At 41.6% G+C, this 19190-nt stretch overlaps 1 protein-coding gene across 8 annotated transcripts in view; it reads right to left on the bottom strand.

Annotated features, from left to right (window-relative positions):
* Positions 1 to 3445: 3445 nt before the first annotated feature.
* The window catches only part of TBC1D8B (TBC1 domain family member 8B), a 37640-nt gene continuing 21895 nt past the window's right edge, over positions 3446 to 19190 (bottom strand). For 3 of the 8 annotated variants that reach the window (XM_080352601.1, XM_080352603.1, XM_080352602.1), the window contains 12 exons: positions 18922 to 19136; positions 18359 to 18476; positions 17386 to 17671; positions 15999 to 16128; positions 12617 to 12715; positions 11391 to 11459; positions 10938 to 11178; positions 10028 to 10093; positions 9605 to 9688; positions 8745 to 8801; positions 8332 to 8429; positions 3446 to 8001 (listed from right to left, as the gene is read on the bottom strand). In XM_080352601.1, coding sequence (XP_080208727.1) covers positions 7591 to 8001; positions 8332 to 8429; positions 8745 to 8801; positions 9605 to 9688; positions 10028 to 10093; positions 10938 to 11178; positions 11391 to 11459; positions 12617 to 12715; positions 15999 to 16128; positions 17386 to 17671; positions 18359 to 18476; positions 18922 to 19136 — 1874 coding nt within the window. In that variant the 3' untranslated portion in view covers positions 3446 to 7590. Of the gene's footprint in view, positions 8002 to 8331; positions 8430 to 8744; positions 8802 to 9604; positions 9689 to 10027; positions 10094 to 10937; positions 11179 to 11390; positions 11460 to 12616; positions 12716 to 15982; positions 16129 to 17385; positions 17672 to 18358; positions 18477 to 18921; positions 19137 to 19190 lie in introns of those variants that run through there. The other 5 variants (XR_013922760.1, XR_013922761.1, XR_013922762.1 and 2 more) reach the window with 5 other exon arrangements.

The following is a 19190-nucleotide window of genomic DNA, read 5'->3' as shown; positions in this document are numbered from 1 at the left end:
TGGATGCTGGTGCTTACAGCTCGAGCAGCCTTTGGCATGAGCAACCTCCCAGTGTTTCAAGAAAATGGGGGAAGTAGGAAAGTGAACATGCAAAAAAATAGGTATAGGTAATGGTGTATATGTCTATAGCTAGGTATTAATGCTGTAGGCAATATCCACAACTAACTAGCTTGCATTCCCCCACCAGCCACACACATTTTCTGCGCTGGAACACTGGAGGATTTCATTAGTGTTGGGGCCAGGAATGGGCGCATGGGCTGGGTAGCACGGCGGTGCAAACACCTGGATGGTTTCAGCCTGACTGAAACTGGTTGCGGCAGCCGGAGTTTCCCGGGGAGCTCAGGAGCCCCGGCCGCGGTTTGGCCGCAGCGTTCCTGCCGCCTGACTCACCGCCTGCCCCCGGCCCTTGCACAAGGGGCTGTTTCCCACCCACGCGGTTTTTCCTGGGGAAGGGGTTTTGATGTGTTGTGTTGTCCATGGTGGTGGTGGGAAGACTGGGTGCACCTACAGCACCCAGCAGCTGTTGTGGTGCTGCTGCAAGGCACGGGACTGCTTTGGTTTGCTTTGGTTGGGTTTGGCTGGGGCGTTTGGGTACACACCTCCCAGGGATGCCAGTGGTGATGGATTGTGGGTTGCAGAGCAGGCGGAGGGAGGTGCAATCTCCTGGCCATGGGCAGTGTTTTGGGGAGTGCGGTGGGCTGTAGCACAGATCCAAGGAGGTGCCCAGTAGCCCTTACCCTGTATTAATTAGGGCTAATGCCTTGCGAGTGCAGCCCTGGAAGGCAACCCAGTCAGCACAGGCTGCCCCTGGCGTCTGAGCAGCTGCTCTTGGGCACAGCCTAAACTGCCCCGCCACCCCCATTTCAAGCCCCTGCAAGTAACCACAGCTACAACAGGGACAGGGACATCTCACTGCGGGCAGTGAGACGTGGAGCACCCGCCTTTGCAGTACAACGTGGAGCTAAAGTAATAACAGCCTCAACGCTTGGCTCTCAGAGCCCAAGTCCGCGGGAGAGTGCAGGGTCTTTCCTGCCCCAGGAGGGCTGTGCTGCAGCATCGCCTGCAGGGCTGCAGCTCGGAGCCTTGGAGGTAAGAAATATACATTTTTTTATATATATATTATTTTTTTTAAAGCACTGGTTTAGGGTCTCCCCAGCTACAACACAGTATGGTTGCTCATGAGGTTGGAGCAGGAAGGGTTGTTGTATTTTTGGTGTTTGGTTGTGATTTTCTTTTTCCCCTAACCTTGCCACTTTATGGGGATGCAAACACACACACTCATCTAAGGGAGCCACTATTGTACAGTTTGTGGCCCGGTGTGGCTGGCAGAAGGGAAAGGCCACGCACGTCCCTGTCTTGCCTATTAAACCTGTATTGCCCAAACACACCACTGTGGCTGTTCTGCAGCGTCCCATCACTGTACATGAACCCAGGCATGGCAGGTGTCACTCAAATGTGTCTCAGAGGTGGTGATGATTTGGGTCAGGGCCTAGGGCGGGGTATGAAGAGAGATTTTTTTATTAACAAACAGGACATGGCAGGGAGGTAGCCAAGGCAGAGTAGCTTTTTGGCACTGATGTGGCTTTGAAAGCAAGTCCAATAGCAGAGGGTTGGGAAGGGGCCTGGGGGGGCTGTGCCATGGACACAGCCGTTGCGCTGGCAGCGCTGGGCTGCATGGACAGGGTGGGAAGGGCTGGCACCTCTGCCCACCCGCAGCCTCAGTGAGGAGCACAGGAGCTTTGCACGGATGTTTACATGTTCGATTGGCCTTGCTGAAACAAAGGACCTAAAATGCACTTTATCATGTGTCCCCCTTGATTCCCAGTGCTCTCCTAGCCGCTGGCGGGCGGTGGGTGCCTGCGTGGTCCCATGAGTAGAGCCGCTTTTTCCAGATATGCTCCGAAGGACAAAATCCCACCGTCCCTGTTTTTGGGGCTTGCTTGGTCTGTGCTCCACCTGCCCCCGGGCTGGGGAGGGCTGAGCCAGGGCCATGGGATTTTTGCCTTACCTTATCTCTCACTCTCAAAAAATATATATTAGTAAATCAAGTTCTTTATTCAGGTTGATTTGTATTTGTTTACCTCGGTGTTAGCTATGACCTGTGCTTTTCTGGGACCCATTTGGAATTGGGGGCTGCTGATGGGTTTGGTTCACACGCTCCCAGGTGCTTACAATCAAACACAAGTGTGACTTGTTGGTGACAAACAGGGGCAGGAACATGCCCAGTGCCACCTGCGTCAGGATCAGGCTCCAGTGGTGGTGTCAACCTGTTAGTCATTAATGTTCGGAGGCTTTCTTGTACACAGGCACCTATATACTATATTTCTCTCCATATATACAGATATGCAGATATATGTGGGTTTAATATACATATACATATATATATATATATATATATATGTATGTATGTGTATATATAAATACAGATATATAGGCCACACAAATCCAGACCTCTGAAAACACAGGCAGCTTTAATTAATGAAGTCTTGCACTTTTAGCATATTTGTACATATAAGCTAAAGCCTGATGGTTATAATCAGGCTGGTTTGACAAACACATTGAAAAATTACTGTACATATTGTATATACTCCATGTAAAAAAATAAAAAAGAAAATATGAAAAAAACTTAGAATTGAGTATAAATCTTGGTTTATTTTATATGATGTTGCATATAGATACATTTATAAATGTTACTATTCTTTAAAGTATTTTGTAATGGGAAAAGGAAGTGTCTTATGAAGATGAACAGTAAAGATTTTATTCTTGTCTTGAATCTATGTCTCTGCACAGCGCCATTGAATGGAAGCCTGTGCATTTTGACAAGCTTTAAACAGACTGTACATAGTATTTAAAAAAAAAAAAAGCAAAAAAATACCAAAAAAAAAAAAATAAAAGACTACTTGCAAGACCTCTTTTTGCTGTTTATATTCCCTGGGTGGTTATGGGGATCTGAATCTGCTCCTTGCTCTCGGGGAGGCACAAGAGCATCACACGTACGTGGGTATAACCAGCTGGAGGAATGGGGCTCAAGCCAGAGACGGGGGTTTCCATCACCAGTGGCAGAAGCAATAGGGACAGCACATAAATTAGAAAGAACGAGGCACCAGAGTCCGCATAGACATGTCTGCACACAATAAATGTTTTAATTTGGGTGTAAAAAGTGGGTACCATACTCATCCTGGGCTAACAGGCTGTTCTGGCACTCACACTGGTTGTGAGGCCAAATTAGCCCCAGGCTTCAGAATCTGGATGTCCTCTTCATTCTTCTGGTATCCTAACACAGTTCTTGGCTTGGTCCTTGCTTTGGAAAGCACTGACTAAATGTGGCCTTAATGTGAAAACTGCTTTTGAAGGAACTTCTGAACCATCATGGGAAACAATAGTGTCTCAAACACAGGTTGTTTTTTTTTTCTTAAGCGAAACAATTTTTTATTTAACACCCCATTTGTCTTACAATACTTCTACATACAATACATTGTATAAAAAGCCAATCTGCCAACACAAGCATATGTTGCCTTCTTGGTAAAGTGACAAAGCCACAGCAAAAAGGACAAAATAGCCTATTTTGGGGGAAAGAAATGGGAATATTTCGTTTTGTTTCAGTCCAGATAACAACTGCAATCGCAATCAAGACCTTTTTTTTTATGGTACAACTGAATGAGAAACTTCTAATAAAGTCAACACGTAGCTATTTCTTAGTCACAATGGTAGCAAACTCTTCTAAAAATACATTTGTATCTAGTCATTAGAATGATGAAGCAGCAGCTTGGTTTAGGAATGGACAGACACAGAGTGCTTTTTCAGAACCATTGCCCTGTCCCAGCCAATGCTGCCAGTTGAATTACAAGCAGTTCTCCCCCATGCTGGAAGGGATTGTATTTTTAAGACTGAGTTGAGCTATTCCCGCACCTCATGCAGCCACCAGAGGCCACACAAGCGGCCCCTGGAGGGGGTCGGTGCTGCCCCCGTCACCCAGAGCGGCTCCCCGAGCAGCCCCCTCGGTACTGCCAGAGCAGGAGGACACGCAGCTCTGCTGGCCGCCCCTGGGCCAGCGATTATGTGTGACAAAAGGCATCTTCTGTGCACAGCAACAATAATAATGGCCCGGCCACTAGAAGGACTGTGCAGCGTATGCTAAAACAGCCACCGAGCACATTTCAGGGTAAATAACCATGGCACAGCTGCCAAGTCACACTGGTGACGCTGCAGTAGATAGTGCAATTTTAAAACTGTATAAACAGCGTCACTAGTTTTAGCAGTCTATATCCTACCTACAGCTGTCTATTTTGTACTGAATGATGCACATTGACTTATTTCCTATGACTGATCCAAAAAAATTAAAATGACCTATAACTTCATGAAAACTGTTACAGAAAAGAAAAACAACAGAGAGACGTGGCATGATACACTAGTACTCACTCAACCCCGCTGCTTCCTGCTGGTAAATGACCTCTTCAGAAGTTCAAACACACTTCTAAAAAACTTCAAAGTTACAATTTGAAAGGAAAGTCCCCCAGCTTGGGAAGTAGCTGACTAATTCTGGGTCAGAACCTGAAACCACCAGACTCCTCGCTGGCACTTCTGCTTAATTTCCAGCTCCATGCAGCCGCTGACCTTTTTCAACAGACGCGTGCGCACCGACCACGTCCTAATGCAACACCATGTGAATCTGGGTTCATCTTTGCAGCACCAAGAACCTCAGATGGCCAAAAAGCTGTAGCAAAGGACCTCTGTCCTTGACTATGCAGGGCTTTAAAGTCAATGCCCCTCCGAGACTCAAGTGAGGACAAGAGCTTCTATTGCTCCAACCCCCAGCTCCAGCTTGCACGTGTCTCCCCACACCAGGAAAGGGCAGGAAAGCAGCAAGACACCAACTCCAGAGTTCCCTTGTCACAAGCAAAAAGCACGAAAGTGTCCCTCAGTGTTACCGGACACCTCTGGGTCACACTCCTTGGAAACAGCTGGCACTCGCTACATTGAGATCTCCCCAAAGGATCAGACGGTGATCCATGGGCTGCAAAAGGAAGAGAACCTACCACGACTGGATGCCTGGGCGCTGGCTGGTCCTGCGGGATCAGCCTGCAGGGGGATGGCAGGAACAACTTAAACACATCACCCTTTGGGGGAAAAACATGAAAACAAATTGAAGAGAAAAAACAACATGTAGTTAATAAAAGTTAGTGTTCCCCTACATATCCTAACTTCTCACCTTAAATATATTATATATATATCTATATCTATATATATATATATGCTGGTAGTGTCTCTATAAATACATGATAGCCAACAAGAGCTACTACAGAACTGGTAATGACTCTAAAGTCTCTTGGATTGACACTAACAGAAAATGGTATTTAAAAGGTGCTCAGTTTTGCCTAACCAAACCAAGTAATGATGTCACACGGCTATTGTAATTCGCAAAGTCCTTCAGCACAGTCTTCTGTACTTAGATCTTAACATCCTGGCTTGCAAACAAAAAAACCCCCAAACAAACAACAACAACAACAAAAGCCATTGAGTTGTAAATGTTTCATGCCTCTGCTACCTTGCTGAGCACATAGCTCATAGCTTTGATACGTCTTTAGGTGAACAATATCCATCATAAACCTACAAAAGCTTTGTGGCTGGGCAGCTGCATCTGTTTTCATGGGGCTCCATTCACTTTGGCACGGCTATTTGCAGAATTACTCACTGAGCAAACCTTATCTGAGGACGTTCTGGACTAGAACAACGCGATCATCTGCTTTGTATTTCTAAAACAACACCGGTAAAACACTGAGTAAATACATTTTAAAAGTAACACGGTGTTGCCCTGCTTTTCCTCAGAAAAATAGCTATAAGAATGGATAAATTAGATTTTAAAAAATGCATAAAAATACATATCAGTATTATATTGTACCAAGTGTAATTACTTGGTGAAGGCTTCAGAAAGAAGCTTCCCCATTTCCCGTATATGTGATATAGTTTTTAGAGTTACTGTTCATTCATTCAATAAAACTTTTACATTAATACCTGAGAGTATGGCAGAGAGTAGAAGAAATAATTGATAAATTGATTGCTCCTGGTTAAAACTGTATTCTTTAGAAGCAGCATGGGAACTTTAACACCAATTGCAATGACAGTATTTCACCAAGTGCTTGTAACGCAAGTCAGAATTCCATTTTATCCTTCATTCATATCAGTGTTGCAAGGAAAGCCTCAGTGAATGATACCATCCCTATTTTGCATCTTTCCAAAAAAAACCATGCACAGTATAAAAATAATGCTGCGCTGCAGATAATGATTCTAATACAGGCTTCAGAAACAGCAATTTTTAACTAGTTTAGCAGAGAGTCCCAGTTTACTTTTTTGTTGTTCTTAATATACAAGCTCTTCCCCCCTTTCTCTAAACCCATTCTAGCACCAGCTACCAAAGGCTCATTTATCAGCACTAACACTGGCAGAGCTTGCATCCACAGGATCTTTATCAGGTTTTATATATCCAAATTTTCAAGTCAGATTCCAGAGGATATATCCTGGCAGACAGAAAACATGTCAGCAGCAATAACCCAGAGAGCTATAGAAAAGACAGAATAATTACAAGGTTGAGGTGTGGACTCAGAGTAAGCCAAGGAGCAACTGCAATCTGCCCCTGGTAGTTTAATAGCCTGAATTCAGCCAGCTCTGAAGCAGCTGAAGATGGTCAGTGCTTGGGCTTCCCAAACACAAGCAAAAAACATACATTTCATCAACATGCTCCTAAGAAGTTACCAATGGCACCTCTTGCAAGACAAATGACAACCACCACATGGTCAGACAGATTTAGCCACTGCTTTCCCTTGATTTCATCAATCTACACTAGTGTTCACATCCCTGCACAGCCTGGATGGTCAAACCACCTTCCATCCTTTTCACCTGCGTTGTAGGAAGACTGGTAAGAAAATGGGAAAGAGAACTCATATACAGGCTGAGCTAAAAAAGCGGGAAACAAGTTGTTTGTTGCAAAAATTGAGCCCCGACCAGGGGCTGGAATTGGCAAAGAGATCAGGACTACCAGTACCACCAAAGCAGAGGAAGGGAGAGCAGGGTAACATTCTTCTCTAACCTCATGCTCTTGTGCCTACCGCAGCCTCTGTTCTTAGTTTTCACCCTGCTTTGATCCCAGGCCACATGCAAGTTTGGAAATAACTAATTAAACTAACCTGGAAGATAACCTCTAAGCTGTCACTACTCCTTTTAAGCAAAAAATGGGTAGAAGTCATTCCTTTTATCGCAGTAATAGAAATGAACCTGCAGAGCACACACTGTAACAGATGTCATTCAGATAGGCTTGCAATAGGTCACATCCAGCCTTTCCAAGCAATGTTGCATATTTTAATAACACGGTAACAACAGTTTATTATTCAATCCTTTTTTGGAGTGAAACATATGAGCAATGCAAGAAGGTGATTGTGCTTCAAACTATTTTTATTTACATTACATACCAGTAACCTGATAATTAAAGATAACTATTCACACCCCAGTTTCCCTATGTAAACACTAGACTCAATTTCCATAGCAACAACCTTCATTTGTAAGCGCTTTATGTGGTTAATTCAGAGTAAAGAAAAATCACACTCTGATTCTTGCCTTAAGTTGTAAATTTTTAGCACTCTCTATTTTAACTTTTATGTCATGAGGTTTCTCAAAAAATCTCACAAAAGCTGGCTCATTTAACAAGGAAGCCAGAATCTGTTCGAAGGCAAAAGACCATTCATGGTTCCCTCTCAAACTCTGTGCTCTACCACCTTCAGTCTGCTCAGAGCTGTTTTCCTCCTGCCCTTTTGCGGGGGTTTCAGCAGCCACCTCTGTAACAGCAACTGGACTTTTGACCAGTGATGGGGGACTCTGCAGTCTTCTCCCAACTTCTTCCATCTTCAGCAGAAGGCTGGTTACCACCGCTATAGCCCGATACAGCAGCTCCTCCTCAGGATCCCCATGGAACAGATTGTACAGAGTTTTTGAGAACTGGATGAACTGAGACTACAGAGAGACATAGATGGAGGAGACTGTTCAGAGAACAGCAACACAACCGTCCTGTTTCACCACACGTCGTGCTCTCAATCCAGCGCCTGGTGCTGCTGCTCAGCGCCTGGTGCAACAACTGCTCTAAAGACAGTATCAGCATGGGCCAGCCCCAGTAAATCCAACTGTATAAGCTTACAGTTACAACAGTTAAAAAAACACAGTCTAATGATTAATGTGGAGGTCTGAAATTCAAGGGAACTTACAAATCCTTTAGGAAACTACTAATAGGACTTAATGGATAAACAGCAGTCAAAACTAGACTTTAATAAGACTCAGGCAGTTTACCTGATTCATTCTTGGCAAATCCTTAATGTTTTCTTCTCTTTTAAGAAGTTCATCTTGCCATTGCTTCAGATACGCCTGAATATCAACCTTCCCCTTCCCTAATTGACCAAAAAAAACAAGAGAAAAAAGAAGTGAAGAAACAAGAACAAAGAGCTTCCTATGAGGGATGAGGAGCAGAAGAACTGGCAACATCAATGTCATTCCTTCCCAACAGAGTGGTGGGGCCAAGAACTAAACACAATCAGAGTTTACATTACCCTCTTGCTCCTCAGAACTACACTTATAAAAGCAGATTTAATGTAAGCACTACACTAGAGATGATGTTACTCAGTATTCTTTGCCACCACACATTTCCCCAGCTCAGCTGGCCCAGAAGACACACAGTTACCAAGTATGTCTCCAGGATTCTTTACCTTTTTCTGGGCTGCTCTTCAAAGAATCACTTTCAACGCTATCCCCAACAGATGAAACTACAGTTTAGGAAGAGAAAAAGAAGAAAGAGTTATTTATTTGAGAAAGGAGGACCAATAGTTCATTTCCTTTTATCAAAAACTCCTTTCCTAAGGAGCAAGGCCCTCACTGACCCAATGTTTCCAACACAGATTAGGCCACGAAGAAACCATGTGGTACCACTTGTGTACTTTCTGTAAAAATAGAAGCTGCTGACAACAAAAGCAACTGCAATCAGTTATATCAAGCAAATAACCTTCATGATGGTCATAGTCCATGTTTTGAACAGTGGTGAAAACAGCACTCACATACTACAGATAAGGTACTTTGGGATAGTTTTTAAAAAACAAAAAGGATCTGTCTTCCAAAGAAGGAAAACTGCACAGCTTTCCAAGCAGAATATTTTATCAACACCATAAACTTAGACCCCACAAAACTTTGTTCAACTTTTTTTTTTCTAAATGGAAGCAAAGGATTTTGAAATGCTTATGTGCCTCAAAATAGTCAGGGATTTGGATACTCGATTTCTTGAGGTAGGAAATATCATCCCTTTATGCTGAAAAATGCTGACCAAATACACATCCCTGTTTCCATGTAAACACCCATGGCCCTTGGATTCCATCATCAGACTCGCTACCCACTAATTCTACACTATTTTATGAAAATGTAACCATCTACAGAAGATCTTTGCAGAGGATTTACAGTGATATGATTTCCTGGCTTTACTGCTTTTCAAAAGAGAGCTCCCCTATTTTTCACCATGAGATAACTAACAGATTCCTTCTAATGTTCTGCAGGCAAAGCCTCACACTCCGGAGCTTACCGCTGAGTTGGCTGAAGTGGATCAGCTCTTCTTTTGAAAGATCACCACCTCTGGAAGGGCTTAGAGATTCTACTTCAGTAAAAGCTGCAATAAATAAATGAATAAAATGGCTTTAATACTCCCAAGCATTACCAAAGCACTGATGAAAACGAACAGCTTTGTACAGACAAATGGTCCCTATGAAGAGAAATGGTGTTGGGGCAGATTATGTCCTTCCCAAAGAATATGTCACTCTGGAAGAAATACACATCTGTATTACAGCTGTCAGACTGTCCTGTAGCCAGTAGCCAGTTGACTGGTGTCAACAAAAAGTAAAGCTAAGAAAATATTATTATAATACAAGGACAAACCACAAAACAACACCATGCAAAGATGATAAAAGCCAGGAATAGCCCTCCACAAATGCCACCACCTCTCACTTACCTGGAGGGATGTGCAACTTAAAAAGAAGCTTGAGTTTGTCAGTGAAGCTTCCATTATACATGGTATCTGTTAGAGGAGAGAGGCAAGACTGTTCAACTGGACCAAACTTTAAAACAGCCTCATAACCTACACAAATACAACCCAGGGAGGTTGGAACTGGACATTTGTCCTGTCTTCCATGGAGCATAATTAGAGATAAAGCTTAAGGAAGGCAGTATCACCTGCAGCTGAACCTGGGGTTTGACTTACTAAAATGAAATCACAGCATCAAAGAAATACAGCACTAATGTCTTCTCAGCATTTTCCCTTTAATTTTTGTTTCATGAACAATACCACTTGAAAAGTAAGAAGAAAGGAACATAGTGGTAACTCGAGAAAACTTTCAGTTCCCCAGAGATATAAGGCATTGGTCATCTTGCATGATCTGTCTATGAGATGGCTTAGTATGAGGAAGCATTTATCATCAACCAAACAGGCTGGGCAATGAGATCATACCATTTCCTCATTTTCTGATATTTTGGTGGTAAAGCCACATTTACATTTAATCTCAAATAGGAGATTATTCTCCAGGGGATTAACGTCTCAGGAAAGTTACTAGTTTGTGAAGCTTTGTGTTAGCTATTCCATGTGAAATACAGGCAAAAAAAATGGGAGCACAGTTCCATAACTTAAAGCCTAATAGTGCAGGTCTCACTCTCAGGCTTGTAAACATACTTTGAGTATTTGGTTTGCCATTTAAGCAGTCTTTGCATTTAGTTTCACATGATAAAAATCAGACTATTTGATCCTAAATTAAGAGGCTAGTCTCCCTAGGCTCTTAATATAATGTATGGAAGATGATACATTCCAGGACTACTCCCAAGATGGAGTTCCCTTGTGAATGTGCTACATACACGTGTCATTCTCATACCAAGAACACAGGCAAATTGTTTGAAGTTTATAAGGCAACTGGAGCTCTCATCCATCAGTCTGAATGTCCACAATGCAAGTGAGTCTCTGTTTGCACAGTGTGACCAGGGACTCAAGAGATGATGGAGAACCCTGAACTGCTGGCAGTCAATGCGATATTGGTCAAGATACGGCAGACTGGCATCATGATGTTGCAAGACAGGACTATTTACACTCCAATAACAGGAAAGAAAGTGCTCCTTCTGCAAAGGAAAGATAAAATGTTAGATTTTCTGAAACAACAACTCTCTCTGGGTGAAAGATGTGAGAAGTTAACTATGTAATTTGATTTAAAGCTGACATGTAAAACGTGCTGAATCTCGCTTTTGTTTCAATTTGTTAAAACAGTTTCACACCCATAGCACAGTCCACCTTTAAGATGGATGGCTGGAAAGTGAGGAAGATGGCACATTACCTTGAATAATTCATAAAGCTCTTCAAGATCACTAGGACTGAATCTTACATCCTGGGACACAACCCGCAGCTGAAACAGAATTAAGAGAAAATTAATGTTATGGGAGACTTAACTTTACATTAAAAGACACTGGTTGAATATTCCATGTTTTGGCATGTTATAACTAAGAGTAAGAATAGGACTTTTTTAAAGCAGAGGATTGTAGACTGAGATAAATATTTTCTCCCAAAAAAAGGGAGCTTAGAGCTAGTTACATTACTTGTATACATGGAGCCTACAACATGAAACTCAGTTATTTGTAATGTAACATATAGCTATAGCTTCCTTTATAATGGGCAAGTGCATGTTCAGCTCTCAACAGAGAAACTGAATCCTCATTTTTTTTAAATTGAAAAAAATAATAAACAAAAAACTTGTTCACAGCTTTCTAAAACAAAGTTAGTTACAAGACCAGTTTCTATCCTCACAATATGTATGTTTTATAAAATGAAATAGAACAGTTATCATCTCAGCACAGCCAACAGCATTTAGTATCAGCTGCTGCAAGCCATATTTACTATGGTAAGCAGCACTGCTTGTTAAACAGAGTAGTATTATCATCAGTTATAGGAAATTGGCCACTTGAGAAAACAGGCAAACAAAAGGAGCACCTTGCAGCCTCCACCTTCATTCACGAGTCTGAATTTAAAGGATGATATTGGCAGCTGAAGCGCTACCACTCCACACGTGTTACCGGACATACACACACACACCACAGACAAAAAGCCTTGGTGTACAATAAAAAAAAAGCCTTGCAGTATAGTAATGTTCTTTGGGGACATTTGGGATTGCTTCCCAGAGCAAAAATGGAGGTGATTGATTGTTTTACTGTAGCACTGTGGACATTTTACAGTGCTCTAAGCCTTTAAGAGAGATGTGTTAACAATTTAACAACAGCAGACAGAAATATAGGTCAGGCTGTTCCAATCAATGCAAAGTGCCAGCGATATGCCAGCCTTTGGAAGTTCTCTGTGATGGCAACACTTGTGACGAGACCAAAAGGTCATGCTGTGTTTCACAAACCAAACATGTCAGAGGCCGAACATCAGTTGACACTCTGCAGATGAGAGCGATTTCAGCATATAAAATTATATATTTGGTCCTGGAAAATGTAGCTCTTCTCAGAATTTTCCAAAAAGGAATGAATTTTATCAGAGGGAAGGGTTTAGCTCTTCCAAGTCACTCACCACATTCTGCTTGGTCGTAGCTTCCAATGTCTGGATCACATAAAGCCTGTTCCTGCAGCGCATGCTCTCAACATCCTCATATCGAATATCGCCATATCTCTAAGCAGAAAACAATCATTCCATGAAATCAACTGTTGCTAGACACATCTAAGCAACTATTTTTGTCTTTCTTGCAACTAAGTACAATACAGGCGTGGACACAAAACAAGATCGCAAAAACTCTTGAGCAAAAGAATCATTTGTTAGAATACTAACAACTCTGCTATCACATGGTGACCACTACCGCAGCGTAGCAAAGTGTGTGCGTTGTTAGGGCTTGAAGCTCAATCTAGTAACATTAGATATTAGCTGAAGTAATTTTCGAGTCATTCTTAGCTACCTCTGGAATTTCTGAAGGACAGGGAAGGTGTCTGAGCATTGGAGTAGAACAAGGACATTTACCTTTAAAGAAAAGTACGATAGTAGGCAGAAGCTAGAAACAAGCTCCCAGATAAATCACAGAACAAACTATTAAACAATTAAAATCTAAACAGAAACAGAGAAATCAAAACGGGCCAACATTTTTAAACAAGATAATGCCAAATCAATTTAATCTCCTCATGTGATGAAATGCTGTCTAGTGTGTTGAACTGAAACAGCGGATAGGACACATCTTTATTTCTGTGAGGTTTTTGACACTTTTCAACAACATATGCAACCAGGAAGACATGGCCTAACCACAATCACTGTGCACCCTGTGCACAACTGGCTCTAATACCAAACTTTGAGAAGAAATGAGTGATAAATGAACAACCTAGGCAGGACTTGCAGAAGTTTCTTCACAGTACGTTTTGTTCCCATATTCAGCAATGCACTTCAAACAAGATATGAAAAACTGCAACATAAAGAGTCTGAACATATAAGCTTTGGGGAAAGGCTAGAGGAACTGGTTGTGTTGAATCTAGAAAAAGAAATGATCAGAGTTGAAAGCGTAAGTGATGAACAACAACAATCTGATCGCAACAAGGCATTGCAGAGAAAACTACCATTGACTATGCTCAGTAGTGCTTTGTGAGCATCCAAGAGGAACCATACTGGATATTAGGATATTTTCTGACAAGAGCGGAGAAACCCTACAATGGGCTAACATTGCTGCAGATTCTCTTTTGCTGATGAGTTTTAACAATATATTTCAAGGACGATCTGGGCATATGTGGGACAGGGAGCTGAACTGTGTGACCTGTGGAGTTCTCTTCCAGAACTGTATTTCTGTGTTCCTGTGAAGACCGCTACCAGCACAGCTTCCGACAGGGAGCAAGGAGGAAGCAGAGAGAAATTGCATCTCTGACTCAGAACTCATTCACTGGTCTGGCTTCTGGGCACTGATATTGTGCAATGGCCTCAGTAAGAATATACAGAAGATATATAATCTAACTGCATTAGTGCAATGTGATAAAATGTTAATACGTTCTTCCATTCACTAATTAAACATGACTTCTTCACACCTGATTAGACTGCCAAAGAATGAGTCTTGCATTTGTGCCTGAGTCATAAAGGCATGAAGCTGCACATCATTTTAAAATTCAATTCCAAACCTTTCCACTTAATCGCATTTATCTTGTGAACACCTATGCAAAGCAGCAGTATCACAAAGAACATCTCTGTTCACTTATTCATGATTTGTACCTAGACCTATCTGCAGAATGACAACTGTCCATTGCAGCAATCTCTCCATTTCGAAATTTGTTTTATTTCCTCAGTGATATGAAAATAAAACCCTTCACCAGAAGACAATTGTGTTGAAATTGACTGTCTGGTCAAAATGGGAAGCAGGACATTGACTCTCACTCTGGAACAGCAGTTCTCAAACAAAGGGTTGTGACATTTACCAGCACTGAAGAAATTTGGTTTCAACCGAAGCTAAAAATTTGCATCCAAAATGAGGCTATGAGATACAGGCCTAGGAACAGGGCTGTCAGCTTGGAAGTGGCAGATTCGGTTTCAAAGATCTGCTCAAATCAATGTTCAAAAGCCATAACAAATCAGAGGCTATTCCTTTGGTCCAGTCACCTGCCTGCAATGGCAGGGGAAGAAGAAAGGGAGTTTCTTCTTCTTTATCTTTCAGTTATGATTCCAACCGCGTGAAAGCTTCAGCTTGCACTTCAGAATGCAATATACAGCACTTCATTATTTACCATCTCTGTTCTTTATTCTGCAAGTATTCATCCCCACTACGAGAGTTCACCATGACAAGAAAAGACCCACAATAGTTCACAACTCTTCTTACAAGAATCTTAAAGCATTTTACAAACACAATTCTTCAGCAAAACATTCTTGTGGGACGATATTGACAGCAGAAACAGATGTTTTATATTAGCCCAATGCTATAAAGACATTTCAGGAGAACTTGAGTTTCTAATTCTTTGTTCAACCCACTAAAAGCAAAGCTCTCTCCTCAGTAAAAATCAAATGAGACAGTTCCTAAATTATAAAAATGACATTTAGTTAATCTTTTCTCAGTCAAGGTCAGGACATTTTTCCAAGAGCGATGTATTATGGATCTTTCATTAGAAATATGTGACTGAGAATCAGAAAAGACACACACACGCACACACACACACACAAGTATAATCTAGATAAAGAAAATAGCTAATAGAAAAAAACAACAAAACAAAACAAAAAGTGAAGAAATCTTTTCCCTCAGCTTGCTTTTCCCTTACGGTGGGCTGAGCAGAAGTCTATCTACAAGTGGATTAATACCCTGATACAAATGATGCCATAGAAGGAAATGTCTCATGATAGTCTGAAGACAAAAGGAGAAGGAGAAGCCAGACCTATTTCCTCCCGAGTGCAAAGCTGCAAAGCCAGACACTGCAGAAATCAAACTTCAAATTGAAAGAATATGCTAAAAGACCGTAACTGGCCTTCCTCAACCAACACATCTCACAACAGTCATTTAACCTGAAACTACTCAAGCACGCAGTTTCCTGCACAGGTTGTTATGTCAAATGTTACCACTACCTGCAATGTGCAGTACCCAGTTTCAAATCACTATAGTAAATGCAAGGGCCATTTCTGCTGTACTTTGTAATTTAGTTGACCTACTAATGAAGTGGATAAGGGATGGCACTACCTGACCTGTGATGAACTTAGGGAACTCCACTCAGGACAGCCTAGCAAGTACATTCCAGACAATTCCAAAAACCAAAATAATACAAAAACAAACCTACCCCATAACCTATAAGGTTTTCGGTGAGGCTCAACAAAATATAGAGCCCAATTTCTACGAATCTAGATAGATTTTCTACTCTAGTTTGCACAATGCTGCTGCACTATTTTTAAGGTAGCCCATGCAACATAAACACTGCATGGGATGCAAAAACATACCCACAGGAACACATACTTCATTTGACTCTCGGATCAAATCGGTAATGTCCACTTTGGGATGGTCACTCTTTGTGTCACTGAGGCTGGACCCCTGCTGCACAGCTGGAGGCAAAGGACTGTCTTTGTTAGTGACACTGTCAAAAAATCTGCACAAAGCAAACACACAATAAATCAGCAGGAACCAGTTTATCTCAACAAAACAATAACATCAGCATCTACTGAAGAAAAAGCGCGCAAAGAATGGGAAATAGCAAAAACGTGAGTAGCACAAATATGCTATAATAATAACAAAGATATATAAAAATAGGACCCAACTACCCAGAGAAGGTTATAGAGCTGTAATAATTTTTTAAAATATACCAGCATGCAACAGAAGTGTTACAACCGGATAAAAATGTTGAAAGCAGGAGTTCAAAAGCTCATAAAAATCATCATCATCTTGGGTGTCAAGGGGAAACAGCAGCTTGTTTGGTGCAAGTGAAAATTAAACTTTCACCACACTTCTGGATTTTAAATTTTAACACATTTAAACCGGGTGAATGTACTCTTACTGTTAGGGGGGTTTTAAGTGTTAAATATTTAAATGAGCATAGATAGGTTTTACAATAAATACCTGGCTGCATGGGCTCATAGAATAAAAATTACATTTTCCTCATTAATTCTGTAGCTCCTATCCTATATTCAAACATGCAACAGCTAAAAGTCTCACTAAAAGGAAATTCTTACTATCAGTTCCTAACAGCCATAACTTGGTGACTCCTACAGCACAGTCATTTTGCTGTTTTAATACTCCATGATACACAATTGCAGCAGCAACAACAGAATTTAGGCAAGTAGTGCAGCAAAAACTGTGCAAGTTTTGCTTGCAATACATCAGTTTAAAATGCACTTTATGTTGCATATATTAATTTATTCTTCAAATGAGAATACAGAACAAACATCAGGTCATGATTGTCCTCATTGCGTTTTTTTTTATTATTTCTATTTAAAGCCATTAGCAGCAGAGGAGCCAGTAGCCTAAACTACAAGAACTGAGCTGCAGAAGATGTTGTCAGTAAGTTGATGCCTGAAATGTCTGGAACGGTCTAAGTGTGCTCTAGATTATCTCATCATTAAGGAAAGCCACCTTCTATAAGTGATATAAAGTCCAAACACGTTGCTTTTACTTTAAAATACACAAAATGGCGATGGTTTAGAACTTTAATGGACAATGGGATTTTCAGAGGATCAAGCACACTTTCCAGCCACCCCTTCTGGAATTTTGGCCCAAGATGAAAACTTAATTCCTATGAAGCCCTTGGAAGTCCTGGCCAGATGTCTTCTCAGCTGCCCCAGAATGACTTATCTATTTCCAATTGTAGCAGCTGCTACACAGCCTGTAAGAATAACAGTTAAACTGATACCTGTTGAGAACACTGACTGCTTCTGCATCATCCTTACAAGTCAGCAACTTCTCCATGTTGTATTCCAGCACCGCGAGCCCCAGCTGCAAGATTGCCTTTATTCCATCATAGAAGAAACAGTCCACCACATTGACTGCACTTTCAATAGGCAGCACACTGATAAAAAGGGTAAGGAACCAGGAGAGAGAGACCGAGGAGAAAAAGGTCATGTCCGTCATGTGGCCTGTCAACTGAGGCAGATGAAACCTGATGAGCTCCTCAAACACTGCCTGATCTACCAAGGCACCTGCAGGGAAAGGATAACAAAACCACCACCCAAATCTTAGTACAGAGAAGCACACTTTTCTCCGAGCGCCGGCCAGACGTCAAGCCCCCATCCTCATGCAACTTTGTTGTAGGAGTGTGGAACCACTGTGTCCGCTCTCTGGGCTGCACGCTGTGCGCTCTGTGCGCGGGCCCGGAGCCGTGCTGCGCGCTGTAAGGTGCGTTAACGCTTTTGGGGGTCTGAGCCCACTTCCAGTGATTCTCCTGACAGCCAGTACACCTGCTCTGCAATTAGAGAGAAACTTCATATCCAAGTTTCTTCTAGCACATACACCTGCAAGTACCGAGTATGAGATCAAAGCGTTAAGTCTGGACCTGAAGTAACTCTTTTTCCTTTATCTAAGCCAACCAAGTTTCAAATAAATAGTATGAATTGCAGTTGTAATACCAAAAGCACAGTATAATAGCCTAAGTGACTATTTCCTGAGTAGTTATGCCTAGAGTAATGACAATATCTGAAAATCATATCCACTCCTACTTAAGGAAGAGTCTTGAGATAATCTCTGTAACTTTGATTTTCTACTTCAAAATACTGAACCAAATGCAACAGTTTCTCTCCACTGTTCAGCCTTCAGCTCATTCCTTACACTTGTTCTTAATGAATGAACATTTATATTCAATGCTAGATAGAAAGACAGATGGATGTTACCAATGATACGACGATTGAAATAATCAGGTAGCATCCTTTCACACACAGCAACCAAAAGCCAGAAAGCTTCCTCCTCTTTAGCATACAGCAGAAGTACTGATGTCAAAATATTCATTGCCTGTAACATTTAAATAGAAAAAGAAGCACTTATGAGGAAAGATGGTGAAAACACAACTGTTGTCATTTGTTAAAATTTATATTTCTGAAAGCACTTTACAGCACATTTTGAGTGCTAGGATAACTTACAGCCATGCCCAGTATAAGACTTGTACCTCTGTATTATTAAATATAGAGCATAGTATTTAAACTACATAAAAATATTTTTCAGTGCTAAAAGTCTAGTAAGAATGCAAAGGCATATATGAAGTAGACATGACAGAATTTATCAACAAATTCAAGTACAATGTAAAAACTCATGTCACATAGTGGGATGAAATAAGCAAAGTGAACCACTGAGCAAGAAACCATTACATGTTTATGTGACTGATTTTATGAGGTGCCACTGAACTGCCATCATGAGCCAATATTTAGTCAACCAACACTGAGTCTCAAAACTGCTGTACCTGGCAATATCCAATCTGGGGATTCCTGTGTGCATAAGCTGTAAGAACTCTCCTGAGGGCAGAAATTCCGGTGTCACTCTGAAAAGCAGGATGCTCAGGTAAGGAGCGACGTAAATCTCGTTCAATTTCATCAGTAGCTAAAGTGCAGGTTCCTAAGGACTCTTCCACTAATTCAGTGTAATAGCCAGGGTTGGATGCCATATCATTTACAGCACCTGCCAATACATTGTATTGCACAGTATTAGAGGACAACAGTAAAGTATCTGCAA

This window comes from Nesoenas mayeri, assembly GCF_963082525.1.
Source record: "Nesoenas mayeri genome assembly, chromosome: 13".
In the NCBI taxonomy this organism is placed as follows: Eukaryota; Metazoa; Chordata; class Aves; order Columbiformes; family Columbidae; genus Nesoenas; species Nesoenas mayeri.
Note: the sequence above shows the minus strand (reverse complement) of the source record. Positions and strands in the feature narration are given on the sequence as shown.